This window comes from Falco biarmicus, chromosome Z (assembly GCF_023638135.1).
Source record: "Falco biarmicus isolate bFalBia1 chromosome Z, bFalBia1.pri, whole genome shotgun sequence".
Taxonomy (NCBI): domain Eukaryota; kingdom Metazoa; phylum Chordata; class Aves; order Falconiformes; family Falconidae; genus Falco; species Falco biarmicus.
In genome coordinates, this window is record NC_079311.1 from 45,335,347 (window position 1) to 45,353,203 (window position 17,857).

At 39.5% G+C, this 17,857-nt stretch overlaps 1 protein-coding gene across 6 annotated transcripts in view; it reads left to right on the plus strand.

The window, feature by feature from the left end:
• PRUNE2 (prune homolog 2 with BCH domain) overlaps positions 1-17,857 on the plus strand; it is a 144,598-nt gene that overhangs the window by 102,390 nt on the left and 24,351 nt on the right. For all 6 annotated transcript variants that reach the window (XM_056325031.1, XM_056325033.1, XM_056325032.1 and 3 more), the window contains 2 exons: positions 15,871-15,950; positions 16,838-17,041. In XM_056325031.1, coding sequence (XP_056181006.1) covers positions 15,871-15,950; positions 16,838-17,041 — 284 coding nt within the window. The remainder of the gene's footprint in view (positions 1-15,870; positions 15,951-16,837; positions 17,042-17,857) is intronic.

Genomic DNA, 17,857 nt, shown 5'->3' on the forward strand with positions numbered 1-17,857 from the left:
CTTCCTGGATACAGCTTTTGAATGTCTAGACTTTTGAGTTCAAATGAATTCAAGGTTGTCCAGTTGAAAAAGTGCTAAAAATTATCGCCATTGGTGCAAATTTTATGTAGAGCTGGCTGACAGAAGCATCAAAGATCACATCTGCAGCAGTGTCCTCTTTAGAAATGTATTTTCATATTAGTGATGTTTTTTAATTTTTTTTTAAGTGCTTGGTGTTGGTCTGTTCTTCAAAATAGCAGCTGGAGACTGATTTCTCAGGACATCTGCAGAAAGTGGCAAGAACTTTTCCTGTAGCAATACTAATACCTTGAAGAACAAGGTGGGAGCCACAGAATTTTTATTTTTAGTGCTGTAGGTGTGTGTGGAGCTGTACTGAAAATTAAAGTGGGGTTAGGCTTTTTGTTTGTTTTTGACAGCTTATGACCTAGCAGTTTGATGTGAAAGCATCTCCAGTTCTCACGTAACTTGTCTTCAAGGAGGAGTTGTGCAGTGTGAAGGGGGAAACTAGCTGAAAGTTAGGCCATCCTAGGGCCTATTGCCTTGCTGTTTTAGCCCCACAGGACAGCAAAGGAATAGGACTGAAACTGTTTTGCATTTAGAAAGAAACCTGGAGTTTCTAGGGACCCAACCCCCAACAGCTTTTTATAAAAGGGGGACTGCACTGCATGGGAAGAAATGACCTTCCCTCAAGCACACCCCTAAGAAACACAGTCAGGTGCACAGGCCATGAGCGTTGCTTCCTGGTGCTCACACAGCTTTGTTCCCAGAATTCACCTTGCCTTCTAAACTGGTGGGTTGCTGTTTCTGTTTTTTTAAATTTGCATCTGCATTCCCATAGCTGAATTGCAAATCAGATAAATTATGTAAAACATATTTGAATATGCATGTGCTCTATAACTATCGGTACAAACAGAAATGAGGGCTGAGGGGGGTTGAATCCATAAGAAGTTTTGTCATGCAGTCTCTTATCACAAGCTTTCCTCAGGCTCTGAAATGAAACAGTAGGGAGCTTTTCACTACTGCCAGCTGACTTGCCATATCAAAGTTTGGTGATGCTTTGACAAAACTCCACAGGGAATGTGGGAAAAAAAAAAAAAAAAAAAAAAAAATTTCCACAGCTGAAGCGCAGCTCTGCATTCATTTAAGCGCTCCTTTAATCAACACCCGTTAGCTGCTAGTGATACAGCTGGCTATCTGAAGGCAGGTGATCACCCTTATTTAAGCAGTACCACTAGCCACGTGACAAGAAAATGGTGGAGGAGCTGTATTCCTAGTAAACTGCTACAGAAAGAGGGATACTGAAGTGCAGCAGTAAAGCATCTTTACCATTTTTTCAGTAGAAAGGCCTCTTCAAGTCTTCAGAAGGTAAGAGTCTCTTTACTCCGAGAGGCTGATAAACGGAAGGTTTTCTGATTAACAGCTCTGTTGTTGCAGTTACTTTATACAGAAAAGGGGGAAATGTTTGTCAGCGTGATGCAAAGCACCCAGGACCTCATTACTGAAAACAGGGCAGCTGTATTTTAATTCTGTTGCAGCTCTTTATGAGAGAAGCTTACATCAGTTCAATGGGGTTTCTTTTGTCTGAGCACAGGCATGTTATTTATAATTAGGAAACAAAACTTCACTGCACAGTCACCTAGCATGTTAGACGTTAGATTATTTTCAGCTTGTTTGCCTAGCTCTGAGGATATGGTGGGAAAATAAGGCAATGGTGGGAAAATAAGGCATGAATGTGTGGTATTGTCAGCAGATAACTTGCTTTTAAGACTGTGTAATTACTGGCATAGCAATTGCGATAGCTCACACTGTAGACTATTCAACATTGGTATTGTTTTCAGGTTTTTTTACTATCAACTGAAGCATATGATTTTTGAATTTTTTCCAGTGTTCTCTTAAAATGTTGCAGTGAACAGAATATGTAATGTTTGAAGGTTAAACGATCAAGGATGCAGCAATAATCTCAGTGATAATAGGACTGAAAAATTACAGCAAAAGTTGGTATTTTGATAGGTAAAAAGACAGGCAGTATTTCTGTTTAAATTTAATTACGGGAGCTTGATTTGGCTCCACTCAGTTGTTTGCTTTTTCTGTCTGATGCAGGAATGAAAATACTCTTCAGTTTTAAGTGTGGTAAGTAAACAAATCATAGCTATGTACAGAAGGCATTGAAAATCGATAGGATGTCTAAATATTAGTTAGAGCAATACTGAAAGGAAACCTGTGCAGGCTTGGTAGGTATATTTAACCACAGTTGTGCTCAGTAAGTAGAGGGCAGGCAGAGAGATTGTTTCTGGACTTACCTTCATTAATACTCTTAGGAAGCAGAGCTGTGTTGAGAAAGGAAGGATGCACACTGACCTAGCAGTACTGTTAAGAGGCAGTAAGGCAGCTGTGAGGGTGGGAGAGGGGCACAACACACACCAATCCTCACCTTGCCATAACACTTTTTTTTTTCTAGGACTGCTGTGCTCCTCCCACTACTCTTACCCATGCTCTCCATGTTATCCCTTCTGGGGCAGAAAAGTACTAAGGTCTAAAATAGCCTTTTTATTCCTGTGAGTCTGGCTGTTTTTTGGCCCTGCATAAATCTGGACACTGTTACAGAAAATTATTGTATTGAGACACATCTAGATTTCGTATTAAGTAACTACCTTAAAAACTTAGATCCTTCTACAAGCAGCCTCTATGGAGGTTTTGTGGCATCTCTGTAGTATTCGGCAGTAATAGGAGAGCAGTGTTATTTAACAGCTTGTAATATGCCTGTAGCTAAAGGCAGAGGGAAAAAAAAATCAATCTTTAAGCCACAGTCTTTGTTCAGGCTAAAGATGCAGCTCTCAAACTTAACAACAAATAATGTATAGAGAGAATATGATTTTGTCAGCACCTGTGAATATTGATAAGGATGTTTTTATTAGGAAGTGGCTTAGCTGTTGCAGAATTTTATGAGTTAACTCATAAAATGTAGTTTCTGGGGAACTGCAGGCCTGTCTGTCTGATCTTGGTGCTGTGAAAGGTTCTGGAGCAGATCATCTTGAGTGCTATCACAGGGCATGTGCAAGACAACCAGGGGATCTGGCCCAGCCAGCTTGGGTTTATGAAAAGACAAGTCCTGCTTGATGACCCTGATCTCCTCCTACAACAAGATGACCCACCTAGTGGATGAAGGAAACATGGTGAATGTTGTCTACCTGGACCTTAGTAAAACCTTTCACAGTCTCCCACAGCATTCTTCTGGAGAAACTGGCTGCTCATGGCTTGGACAGGTGTACTCTATGCTGGGTTAAAAGCTGGACAGCTGAACACAAAGAGTGGTAGTGGGTGGAGTTACACCCAGCTGGTGTCCGGTCACAAATGGGTTCCCCAGGGCTCAGTGTTGTGGCCAGTCCTGTTTAATGTCTTTATCAATGACCTGGACGAGGGCTTTGGGTGCACCCTCAGTAAGTTTGCAAATGACGCCGAGTAGGGACGTGGAGCGTTGACCTGCTGGAGGGCAGTCAGGCTGTGCAGAGGGACCTGGGCAGGCTGGAGCGATGGGCCGAGGCCATTCCTGTGAGGTTCAACAGGGCTCAGTGCCGGGTCCTGCCCTTGTGTCACAGCAGCCCCACACAGCGCTACAGGCTGGGGCAGAGCGGCTGGAAAGGGCCTGGTGGGAAAGGGCCTGGGGGTGCTGGTCCACAGCCGGCTGAGCGTGAGCCAGCAGTGTGCCCAGGTGGCCAAGGCGGCCAGCAGCACCCTGGCTGGTACCAGACACAGTGTGGCCAGCAGGCCAGGGCAGCGATGGTCCCTCTGTCCTGGGCACTGGTGAGGCCGCACCTCAAACGCTGTGTTCAGGTTTGGGCCCCTCGCTGCAAGAGGGACGCTGAGGTGCTGCAGCGTGGCCAGAGCGGGCAGCGAGGCTGGTGCAGGGTCTGGAGCACAAGTCTGATGAGGAGCGGCTGAGGGAACTGGGGCAGTTTAGCAAGAGAAGGAGATTTGGGGGACCTTATTGCTCTCTACAACTACTTGAAAGGAGGTTATAGACAGGTAGGGTTAGGTCTCTTCTCCCACATAAGAAGCAGCAGAACAAGAAGAAATGGCCTTGTTACACCAGGGGAGGTTTAGATGGGGTATTAGGAAGAAATTCTTCACTGAAAGGGTGTTGAAGCATTGGAACAGGCTGCCTGGGGAGGTGCTGGAATCGCCATCCCTGGAGGCATTTAAAAAACGCATAGCTGTGGTGCTTAGGGACATGGTTTAGTGGTGGACTTGGCAGTCCTGGTTTAACAGTTGGACTTCTTTGAGATCTTTTGTCTCAACAAAAGGTCTTTTCCAACTTCTGTAATTCTTCTGTGGTTCAGATGTTACTAGTTAGTTCCTAGCATATCCTGTAGCTTGCGGTCTTCTCTGTAGCCACTTCAGGACAGCAGTAGATAAACTTTCTTATTTTACACTACCAGATGAAAGCTGACTTGTGTCCTACAAAAGCATGAGCATTCTCCTTAGCAGAAAGCACTGGCAGCAAACTCTGAAGAGCTGTCTGATGGACAGCAGCCCAGCAGGATATACCTTTGGCCACTTGTCTGAAGCAGTGGAGCGTATAGCTAACCTTGCCCTTGTATTTCCCAAATTACAATGTGTGAGGAGTGCCATGTCGGGGAAGGAGAAGCCATGTTTTTTTCTCATGTTCCTGAACATTACTACTTCAGTCTAGCATTTCCTGTCTCTCTGGCTCTTTCACAGCATTTTTGCTGCATCTGAAGTTATCTTCTCTCCCATGCTTACGTTGGCTTTTATCTTCCTGTGGCTTCAGTGGCCCTTCCATCTCAGGGACAGGAGTTTTGCTTCTGAAGATAACTGGTGGCTTTCTGCATCTCCTGTCTCCCTTTGCACATGCCTTTTTAGACCTGCCTACTGCAGGGTCTGACAGTCTTTCCTGCTTTAAACACCTCCTGTCAGTGCAAGCAGGCTGCAGAACTGCCTTGTTTGGTGTCAGTTTTACTGTTAAGTATTGAGCTTATGTGCCTTGCTTAGGTGTCTCCTCTGGCTCATGGTTGTGCTTTTCTTGTATTTTTCCCAAATAGCAAATCACCTAGAATGGATGGGAACTTCTTGGTTACAAATTTAACCCATTAAGGTATTTGCATTTTAATCTGACAGGTAAAATTCCCTCTCCACATTCTGCCTTGCTACTTAACATTCCCCTGCGATCATCTCTGACAACTGTAGCTTTAAGAGAGACTGAAGTTTAACATTAACCTCTTTTTAGAGCCTTTAATTTAGCTCAGCCATAGCGAGTATAGAGAAAATGTAGCTGTTAGTTATTTGTAGTTTGCTGCACTAGGTAAGATAGGAATCTAAATTGTAGTAACATTGAACTTTGTAAGTTGTGAAATCATAGTTACATCAATATGGAAAAGACTGAAAGATGGAAATTTGGCAGTACAGTGATGCAGAAGTGAGAAGAAAAGAGAAAATGAACAAATTCACCAGATCTAAGGTGTTAAAGGAACAGAAGTTGTTGGGGAAGAATAAGGAATGAAGTCATAAATAGGACCAGGGGAAAAATATTAAAGAGCAGAGAAAAAGATAAAGTAATACAGTATAAAAAAGTGTTCCCATATATCTTGTTCTGTCTATCAGCATATAAGTTGTGCAAAGAGTGAACCTGAAATAAAAGGAGTACTAGAAAAGTGCAACTACTTTAATGAACAGAGCAGAAGTGCTATGAATCAATATTTGATGAATTTTGGTATTAAATAAATTTTTATGATTACTAGCTCTGAAAATCATCCCTAAATACACTTTATCATGTGAGCATGACAGAATTCACCTGTTATAAGATGCTTTCTTAAAACATTTGATTCCAGCTAGGGTAGTAATAAGTATCATTATCACTGTACATGTCAGCATTCACACACATACAGAGAATCAAATCCATTAAGCAATGCCTAAAGTTGACCGTATTAAAAAAAGCCAAGTAGAAAATGAGAAATAGCCACTGAAGTTCAGAAGTTAACTCAATTGCAGAACTAGTGGTTATTACTAATGGTTAAGAGCAGTCTGAGGCATTTTCCATGTCTTCATTTGGAAGTAAAAGTGCTTGATAAGGTGTAGAGGGGAGTTCTCACAACTCTGCTAGAGAATCTCAGTAAGGTGCAAAATGTAAAACTTCCTAAAGATTTTCTGCTTCTCATCCTGCAACTTCTACCCTGTTAACTACTCTCAGAACATTAGCATACTTTCTGAAAGTACAGATGGCTGTACTGGATATAAGGTGCACACTGCTTTTTCAGGTGTTGTTCATGTGCCAATTGCATCATTTGGAGCTGCAGGTATTCCGATGACTGGACTTGACAGCACAGTATGCCAGGAAGATGGTCACTGTGAACCACACATGCTGGAAAGAAGGCTGGCTTTAAAGTGAAGAAGAGTAAGCCAGAGCTTTCTCAAGGAATAAGTAATTTCTGAATGAAAGTGGAAGGTGGGAATCAGGTCCCAGGTCTATGATTAGGCCTGGCATCTTAATAATTTTTTAGAAATACAATTTTCCAACAAAATGTATTTTCAGGTTATACTTAAGGATGTTTTACATCAGATTGATTAACTCCTACTTTCTCTGTTTACATTACCTTACTGTATTTGTAGTTTGTTGAACAGTGGTTGTTAACAGGTAATCTAGATGTTATTTGTAGCATATTAACAACCTTTATTAAGAGCAGAGAGAACAGGTAAATTTAAACAAGCCTTCTAAATATTAGTAAAGCTCCGAACCTACATAGCTTGCTTCCAGACCTCGTGATCTTCCAGCATTGATGGAAGAGCACCAATCATACAGGCTCCCCAAGTTCTGTGAATTCTGGTAATTTTCCACTGGCTCAGTAAAGATTAAGGAGCATTAAGTTAAGCACATAACAGAAGAGAGCCCCTGCTCTGGGGAGAAGACCTTGTGGTAGATGTGTGAATACAACAGCAAAGCAGAGCAATAGATGCCAAGTAGCATGTTATTTCTACCTTCTTACTCTCTACCTGCTTTTGCACACAAAATACTGAGTTAAGAGGATATTATTAAAATGGTAATACTAGGAAATGCCTAGCAGGTTCTACACTCCACTGTAAGTGGCATATTTGGAGACGGTGCTATTTTGTGGGTACAGTCAGATAACAGTGCCGCACATAAGTGTTTTCTCTCTGTGTCCATGCCATGAAGTTGCTATGTGGTGGGTTACTAGGAGCCAGCAGCTGTTTGAATTGCACGTGTCCTCCTCCTCTGACCCCTGTCTGATTTGTTCTTTTTCTGGATGCCATAGTGAAGCCAGAGGGGTCTGACTGTGCCAGTCTTTCAGTGGCAGCTAGTCATCAGATCAGTAATGGCCTAGAGATGATAATATAAAATGCTACATGTTCAGAAAAAACCCCCGAAGTATCAGGAACTCACAATTAATGGATACTCTCAAAGTCAATTTATTCCTTGTCTTTAACTCATAAAACTGTTTTCCAAGGTCTGGTGTACCAAAAAATGTTTGGAAATGCCAAATACTCTGGTGATTAACAGCTCTGAAAAGTACCAGAAGGGACTGGTTGTCCTGTGGCTAGGGTGGTGTTTGAATCATGCACAGTTAATAATGTTTGAAGATGCAGAAAAAGGACAAGATAAGGTATTAAATAGTTGTTATGGGGTTGCACTCTCTTTACTGTCGCATCCTATGACCTGCTGGTAATAACCCCCTAAGAAGAGACTTCTGGGGACTCTGGAATCTGCTGCAGGCAGGATCAGCCTGGCTTGCATTCCTAAAACCCCATTGCAAGAAGACATCTAGATTTGGGACTTAAATCCAATTTCCCTCATTCTATATTGAGACGCCTTTATCTCATATGGCTGGAAGTCACAGAAAATCAAAGCCTGGAGCCCTGGATTCCTTCCGTAAGCCTTCCTCATCCATGGACATATGCGTAAGGTTGCTGAAATAGCCTAGCAAATCCCAGTAACACTCATTTTATTTACTTAGATTTGTCCTTCCATGGCTCTCTGCATCCTTCCCTGGCTTTGCCTACTTCTCTTGTGCTGGGACACAGGAAGGGAGCTGGCAGGGAGTCAGGACAGGCTGCCTGTGACTGCGTAGCAGCAGTGAAAGCCAGCAGCCTGTGCTTAAGAATAGCAGCTTTTATATTTTAACAGTCTTAAACTGGTAAGAGCAGACAGGAGAGCCTACTAAAATGAGTGGCTACATGGATAAAATTTAGGCTTATAGTATAGATTTAAGAAGAGGAACAAGGAAAATGATGGCTAGCTTAACAGATACTAAACACCAAATTTGATTGGAGAATTGGAGACTAGGAAACATTCTCATAAAGAATGGTTAAAAAACTAACCAGTGATCCATAGTGAGAGTTTTAACATGTTTTCTGTTAACATACTGAAACGCAAATAATTTAGATCTGGCTAGAATACAGGATTTTCCTACAGAAAGAATATTACCTTTTACAGACATGCCTAACTTTTTCATCCAACTTTGATGCTGAATATGGAGTAAAAAAATCAGCAAATGGAAAACAAGTAACTGTATAATCAGTAGAAGAAGCTTTAAATCTGAACAGTGAAATGTGGAAAAACTAGGAAGTTAGGACTTTTACTAAATTTTAGCAATGGATTATTTCATGACTGTCAAAGTGGCATGTTTTTCTGTAGAATAGGAATATCATCATGTATTTGTCTACTGCACAGCAGTATGCAGCAATTCATTAACATGTGCACAGATGTTTGGTTAATTAATAAAGCTTTTGGGTCGAACAAAGCACCACATACAGGTTTTTGGGGAGGGTTTTTTTGGTTTCCATCTAGAGGTGGGATTGAATGTCTCATGCTATGCATAAATTCCAGTGATTGGTCTATAGACTTTTTTCCTGAACTAATTTGTGATTAAGAGCTACCAAATAAATAGCAAAAGAAGCACAGTTAATTTAGTATACTACCATATGGTTGCTAAATAGACCTTTCAGGAGGCTATAAAACTAATCCATTTTTACAAGTCACCTGTATACATTATGATTATTTTACACAGCTGTAAGTAAAAGCAAGGACTTCTTTCCAGTCTCAGATACCCTGGAGTGGATTCCTTCCAATATGCTTATTTACTTGGCTTGTGGATGTAGTTGAAGCATAGTCTCTGACTAATATTCACTGAATCCTGCACAGTGTATGTCACTTTGATTTGTTGCATACTCTGCTACAGTTTAGGGATCATTACTTCTGCTGAACCAAAAAAATTCACATTGCAGTCTCCTTTATCTCTGAATAGGTAACTGGAGAAATTTTTATTTATTGTCTGGAAATTTTGTAGCAAAAGACTAGTTCTAGGAAATAATTTTGGGGGTTGTTTTTAGTGTGTGCATTTGCTAATGGACGACTTCTTTTAGTGCAGAATCCAGTTGGGGTTTTGGGGATCAATGTTCTTGGCTTCTCTCTCTGTTTCTTTCTGTGTGTTTTCATCAAATGTTCTTCATAGTAAAGCCCATATTTTGTTAGGTTTTATTTCAACTTTATACTAACACTTTATTGCCTATAGCATCTCCTTTTGACTATAGACACAGTTGATACTGAAGTCTGTCCATCAGTTTTCTGACTTTGCTTGCAGAACATTTCTACCCATCTTACATGGATGATAAACATCAAAACGCAAATACATGCACATTAAATTAGGCTTTGTAATTAATCCATTAGCATTAAAGGTCTCTGAAATAACACATCTCAGTTATAGTTTATGGAGTTGCATCTATAACCAGAAGAACCATCCTCTATTTAAAACAAAGGACAGAATGACTATATTCTGTCTTTTCTAAACCCTCCAAAAAAAAGAGTAATGATTTCAGAAAGTAGGCAGAACATACTGTTGTAGCATCTGAACAGAAATACAAGCCACAAGCTCAGAGCACACATATATAACACATGAATGAAAGGGAAAGATGTTTTATTTGGATATAAATGCAAAACAGTTTCTGTTCTAAAAATGGAATAATATGTCAAGTGTTTAATCATGATAACAGAATGGGTTTTGCTATTCTTTTGTATCAGGTGAGGTGAATGTTGGAGTACCTACAGAGATGAATGATAGCAAAACACCCCTTATAAGTCAGCTATTTGGTGAGATATTTTGCCTTTAAATTTGTATACATTTCTGAAGCATGGAATTGTAAACTAAAGCGGAATATAGCAATTAAGAAAACACTTTGTGTCAACTCTTCCTTGATGTAAATTCTGATTTGTGGAGTGCTTGAAGATTTGCTTTAGACTCCACTTTAGAGGCTTTTTGTTGCTTCTGAGTATGAAAGAGCAGCATTCTCATTTTGTCCAAAACGTTAGACAGTCTCTACGTGGAGTAATCAAAATGGTGTGAGAGCCATCAGTAGGTTGCCTCTGGCAGCGAAAAGGCCAGGGATGGGCTTACAGAAGGTTCTGGGTACTCTGGTGTTGACCTAGCAAAACACTTAACCCTGCTTAGTCCTAAGGGCACTTTCAGATGCAGCTACACTGAAGGTCAGTGGACAGGTATTACTGGATATACACCAAGGGTTTTTTCATACCTTTCAAGGAAAATACAGTACTGTCATGTCCAATCCATCAAGTTCTCACTTCTCCTTTCCTGGTCTCCCCTTGCATAAAGGCAGTGTTATGGGGCAGGGATGGAAAGGGTTCAAAGGAAGAGCGCTCTGTGCTGCCTGTGTTCTGCAAAAGTGATTCAAGGAGGAACTGAAGTTCCCTTACCTTGATTTTGTATCTAGAATTTGACGGTTCATGTGTTCTTCCTCAAAACAGCTCACTTTTGCACTGCAAAACAGTGAGACAGTGGGCTATAAGCAGGACTTTCATTTCATCCAAGACCAGAGTGTACCTGCGTAACATGTGGAATTTGAGAATATGAAAAAAGCCAGATGTCTAGTCTTTGAATAACCTTTTCATTGTAGTTCTTCTCCTCTCCTCCCATTTAGTTTCCAAAACAAGCATGTATTAGGATGAGCTGAGGTGATTTTATCCATGTCATTCCTTTTACTAATGATGCTTTGAAACTTTATAAAAACCTTCAACATCTTGTGAAAAATTAAGTGTAAAAGTGTATCTGTGCATAGAGGGAACAGCATGGAAGAAATGTGATTTACTTAGCTGGGAAAAGTGGCAGTTGTGGGATCCAGTGCAGATAAAGCTTTTGTGTTGGTGAGTACAGAAGCCTGGAAAGTGTACAATTCAGAGTCTGGCTAGTGAGCAAGTTCTGATGGGTTGGAGGGATTCACTTTAGAAAGTGACTGGCACTGTTGGGTTAATGTTACTCTCTTTTGCAGGTTATAGGTGTTCATTCAGAGCAACCCATTGGAGAGATTATTTACTTTAGACTAAAGAAATTAACTTCTTTATAAATAGCTGCAGAGCAGCTTGGGAAACTGGTGATATGTCAGATATGACACAAGGGTGAGGCAGCACAGCCCATAGGGATAATGACATATTGCTGTGAATATTTAGAGCTGCTCTTGCCAAAATAGCAGAATGCTGCTGTACCTAGAAAAGTCAGGAAGGATAACTTTCATTCTGAGAAACACTGATTTGAGAGGGCACTAAGATTATTAATTCATTGAGCTGTAAGTATGTCTGAGTCAAGAAGAGCAAGGAAAGGATTTCAGCCTCCACTCTCTCCTCTTTTATAAGAGTTCAGTATCTGTCTCTGATCTACCTTGGAGAAACTGGTTTTTTTAGCTACTTCTGAACAAGTATGTAAACCTGAATTATCAAAGCAAATATGCAGTAACTTGATTCCCAGTGCAGCTGATCCTTAAATGACTGCTCTGTGTACCACATAAAAGAAGTCATTTACGACACAAAAAGTTTGACTTTGACCTCTGTTTTGAGTGAAAGATATTTCTTTTATTCCAGTAAATCATACCTGATTAGAATGGAGCTTTCTAAAGTAAGTTAATTTACTTCTTCAATAAGGAGCATTCATTAAAAGGGGAGGAAAAAAAAGTTGTTTTCTTTTTCTAATACTTTTGGCCACATCGTCCATGGCATCAGTTGCACCAGCATGTAAGGCAAGGAATTTTGTAAGCCAGAATTCTGGAAGTGTGTGAAGTAGTCCGTGGGAAAGGAAGAGCAGGAAATTGCTTAATTCAGTTGCTTAAGTTCTGGAGTCCATCTTCCTTTACTAGTGTTCCTGCTGAGATCTCTTGAGAGCTTGTGCACAGCCAAAAATACCTCTGCAAGGTGCTGAGCTGCTTGGCATAGCATGCTCTCAAAATTCGTCAGAAAATGTGGAGCTATGTCTGTAGAAAACTCCCTCATTCTCACACTGATGAGGAGTCTGGAGCCGTATGTTGAGGTACAATGTCACAGAAGCCGTGCTCTGTGATTGTCTTTCTAAACCCATCAGATTTGAAAGATGCCTGTATTGCCTATTAATAGATGACTGGAAAAATATTAACTATAGCTTTTAAAAAATATGAACTTTAACTGAACAAAGTAGGTATGTCTGGCAAGGAATCTTTAATGTGTTTGGGTGAAGCTTAAGGGATCTGGAAAAATATGACTTAACTCCAGAGTTAGACTTTCTTCCCTGAAAAGCCTGTTGGCTGTTTATTTGACAGTAAATGAGAACCTGACACAATTAAAAAGAGAAGTTATAGAAGTTAAAAAAAAAGAAATCTAATCTTGGCTAAAAAAATTCCAAAAGGTGATACCATCTTTTATGTGTTGACAGTACAATGGATAACCTTGCGTTAGCAATGCTTTTGTGAACTGGGCTTGAGCTGATTCATAACTGCCTGCTCTGTCCCAGATCTTTCAGGACCACAGACTCTTGCTTCCTAAACTGAATATTGCAATATGAACAGTATGCTTTATTGACATTAAGAACACTGCCATCAAAATAAAGGTAGAGATTCTCAGAAAAATTCTGATGCTGTTTTCTTGTAATCCCTAAGGGAGGGGTATTTTTTGAGTATATTGCCTGTAGCAGTAGCTGTATTTCACCAGAAATTCAAACAAAAGGAAATGAAGCACATTTGTCTTTCAGTCCCCTAGAAATGTACCATTCTTGTAAACACAACTGTGATACAAAATTCTGGTATAACACAGCTCTAATGGTCCTACTGAAAGGAGAAAAACATTTCAAATCTATGTCATGAAAGCATGAGATTCTAGAGAAGGCAGCAATGCCAGCTCCAAGTACATATGCATTTAAAAAAAAAAACCAAAGATAAAGATGCCACAGGGGGAAAAGCAGTCAAGGCAATCCTAGAGGTATCATGACTCTGGATAATTCTGTCCTAGGCATAACAAAAATTGTAGGCAACTCTAAAATTTCTGAATCAATTACTTGTGAAAAATTGCTTTTTTTTCAGATGATAAATGTCACTGTTTCTGTAGGCGTAGAGTATACAAAACTCTGTTACGCTCTTATACAGAGGAGATGATGATCTTCTTTCTGCTGGTTTTTACAGTCTTGCTGCAGAGAATACTGTCTTTTTAATACAGAAAGTCTTAAAATTCACTGTCCTCCTATAGTTTACTCTTGACACAACTTGAAAGAAGAGCATTTCCTTTCAGATAACTTCCTGCAGTGATTTCTGAAGCTTGTTGAGTAAGTAATTGATGCCATTTTGTGTGATAAGGCTGTAAGAGATTTTATAAGTGAATGGTTTATGTTAGTATCAAAACCGTGTTCTGTCCAGCCAAACTATACGCCCTTGAACACCTGTCATCATCTGATTAGAGCCACTTTAACCTGAGAACTTTCTGTAGTTTTGCATTTGGAAAGGTTAATAAAGCCCCAAATAAAATCTTACCTGAATTTAAAATGGATTAGAAGTTTTCATCCTTTCCCCACACTGTATTCACTACTACAATTTCTTACCTTATTTGGCTGATACAGTGCTTTGTTAGAATTCAGATTTGTCTCTGCTAAATTCAGATTAATAAATTAACTTTATTACACATACTTTACCATGAATTGAACAGACACCAAAGAAAATGTAAATAAGCCACTAGAGTCTTTGACTTATTAAGTAAATTGCGGTAGTATTCTGTGTATCAGTTTTCTATACAGCTTCTGAACAGAGATGACGCTAGAGAACAGAAAAAAATTAAATGGTACATTACAGACAATTTGTGCCATTAGTTTTATTCATGAGCAGGATACTTTGACCAAATTTCTTTACTCTTCTATTGTGTCTCCAAAGAGAAAGAATATTTCAAGCTTTATTTGACACTATTTAAATATATACCAGAATTGGTGTGCTTTGTAGAAATCATTAAGTAGTTAATATGTATTTGTGAAGGATTTACTCTACGGTATGTGGGGATTAATCTAGTATAATTAGCAAGATTAGCACGTGTCTGTTTTTATTGAGATGCAAGGCCTTTTCCTGACTTGAGCAGCACAAACATGTTTGACCCTAGCTTTATATTGTCTGTATTCTCTGTGGCTTCACTGGAGAAGCAGGAGTAGACTAGTTTGCCTGTCTGTATTAAGAATTCTGGGAATCTGATGGTATGGGGCTTGAGGTAAAGATCTTTTGCAACTTCAAGCACAGTGAAGCTTTTGGCTTGCTTCAGGCAGGTCTACCTGTAGAGATTATATGTAAAGGGATACGAAATTAACAAGAAGTCACAAAAGCTATACTCATACTCTGATGCAATGATTGGCCAGAGGAGTCTTTTCTCAGCACACAGTAAAATAATGAGGGTAGCCCTTATGGGGAAGGTGAGAGTAGGAAGAGACTGGAGGAGCAACAAGCCAATCTTATTCAGGCACATTTAGCTGAATCATTCAGAACAGAGCTAGCTCATGCTGTGGCAGGGAAAAGGGCCTTCTATGATCTCATCACCACTTTGTTAATCAAAGCCATAAAAATTTTCTGTTCTTCAGCTTTTGTGGGGGGTAAGAAAAATCAGAACAGGAATATTAAAAAAAATTTATAATTATTTTGATAAAATAAATGAAGCATTTTTGGGGTAACACATGCATATTTTAGTGCAAATACTTTGGAAGGTGTCAAGAGTGTCCTGAAAATGTAAAATGTTTCCTATCTGCAGCTGAACCATCCTCCCAGCAAGCATTTTGTAAAATGCTTCATTAGTAAATAGACATGAGAACAGTTCAAGTTAATTTGCTTTAAATGCTCAATGACCTTTGTTATTTTCACCATTTCATGCCTTTTACTTGTCTTATGTAGGTATGTTAAATGTAATTTTGTATATCTGCCTAAAAATAGTCTAGGTAGGGTATTTTGCAACATTTTACCTGAAAAATCTGTAACATGGTTTTGGATCTCACTCTTGCGCTTTTTGTACTCTTTCAATGCAGGACGTCAGCTGTTTCATTATTACAAAATGACTGATTTGGGTCAGAATTGCTCTAAAGCAGAAATAATATCAGAAGAATGAAAAAACCCACTCATGATCTATAAGTTTGCTATACAGTAGCTGTATGTGCAGCAATGAAAATAACATTACGGAACTCTTAAACTATGTAGTTTGCAGAGTAGCTGAAGCCCCCTGCAATGACGTGTCTATTTTGCCAGATGACTAAAGACCAGCTTAATTTGTATAAAATGAGAAACATTGCTGTTTTCCAGCCTGTTGTTATTCAGTGCTACGTCGTGATCCAAGTAAAAGTGACTGTGTGACCTATAGTTTCCAAAGGCTCTACAGATGTGGCATAAATAAGTGGTAAGAATGGCACAGTAGAATTACAACAGCTGTGTTCCTTTCTCACATAAATTTGTGATCAGACCTTTGAACTGGTTATGTTGAGGAAGATTTCAGTTCCCTGTGAGATCACATTAGCTGCATTGATAGCAAGGTCAACCCGTGCATCTCTTCAAGATTTTGCTTTGTCTTTTACCTCTCAGGTTGGCACAAGAGTATGTAGGAATGGACAGCCCACTTGCTGAGGATATACTAAGCCCCAGTTCTGCAGAGATGAGACCTGGTGAGAAAAGCTGTTACTCATTTTCTTAATTATACTTTTTCCCCTTGGCATTTAATTATGCAGTGAGAAGGATGTTTCCGTGTTGGTACAAATCCGTTCAGCATTAATAAGAAGAGTGCTAAGTTCGCTTTATTTAGTTTATTTTCTTCTTCACTTGAGAAAGGATAATTGTAGTGTGCCATTTTCTCTTGTACATTGTTGTCATCACTCATTTAGTCCTCATGAAGTTTAAATAGTGTCTGTTATTTATCTCATACTTGACTACTATCTAAGTGAACTAAATTAGCGTTAGAGTACTTCAGACAGAACAGCTTGAAATGTGCTACACAATGCAGTGGCAAGGGGCAAAGCCATGCCTAGCTTTTGCCTGTTGAAGACTTCTTTTATTTAAGACTGATTAAGAAACTCAGAGTTGTTTTTTTTTTCCCGTCCCTGTATTGAATAAGCTGTTGTAGACACAGCTCCTTGCAAATTGGCACCATTCAAATAGCACCAAATGCATAAGAAAACAAGTATTTACAGGGGATTTTCATTCATACGAGTTTTTCCAGGATCCAGCAACATCTTGGTTCGTAACTCATTTTATATATTGCTCTTTAAATTCTTAAATATTGTGGGTCAGAGCATGTCCAAGGCTCGATTCTTGTTTGATGGCAAAAAAGTGAATCTGGGTTTCTTGTTATTGAAGAGCTCCCAGCTAAATCTACCATTCCTGTTGATGTTGATTTCTTTAAACATTAATGTTGATACTTGTGGTTTATGTTGGGTAATCTTAAACTGCTTGATGTTACTAAAATTGATCTGTCCCAGTGTGTTTGAGTATGATTCTTAAGTATCTGGGAGATGAGGAGATAAAGTTTTTTCCTCTTTTTTTTTTTTTTCTCCAGAACCTCCCAATTCTCTTGATCTTAATCGTTCCCGTCCCAGAAGGATAAAGCTCGCTGCTCCAAATATCAATCTCTCTTTGGACCACAGTGACGGGTCTGTTTTTCTCTCTGATGATAATTTGGATACACCAGATGAAATTGACATCAATGTAGATGACCTTGACACGCCTGATGAAGCAGACTCTTTTGAATACACTGGGCAAGGTAATGTTGTAGATTATAAACGTAGAGTTCATCTGTTTCTTTACTGCTTACATGATCAGTCTCATGTCTGTCAGACTATGAATACAGTTTAAGCATGTGAGTTAATGCTAAGCATCCCAATATTTTTACTGTCTGCTTTTTCTTAACCTTTCTTCCCCTGTGTGAACTAATACATTTCTACTAATGTGGAGTACAGAAAGACATGGTACAGCTGATCAAATAAAATAAGAATAGCTACCTAGAGAGAATCAAATTCAAAGTCCTGTCATTGTCCAGTACCATGGGACTTGTCTGAAAAAAGTAATCAAGAAGGGGAAAGCAGTTGCTTGTTGTAGAGAACGCTAAAGCTAATGGAAAGCAGTTGCTTGTTGTAGAGAGCACTATAGCTAACTGCACCTTCATGCAGGTCTGTCCAGCTCTGGATTACAGTTACATCAGTGTGGCATGATAAAGCTAGCCTGGGTGATGGAACAACAGAATTCCTCATTTCACTGATGTAAATATGCTTTCTCAGCAGGGCCAGTTGTATAGATACACCCTGAAGTGTGCAATGGATACTTCGCTCTTCCTTCGCATATTAATGATTTTCTTTCACATGGTGTAAAAAGTTTTACACTGTCTTACTCAATTTACTTACCCTCACGGTGTATGGAATAACATGCTAACACTTACTCCTTGCTAGTACCTTAAGAGCCATGTGAGAACTTTACTCACTAATGTAAATACATAAAGATCATGAGATAATTGAGGGGAAAATGAGTGTGACTGTTTTACAATTTACAACAGAAACTTTTAAAATGCATCAATTTAAACTGC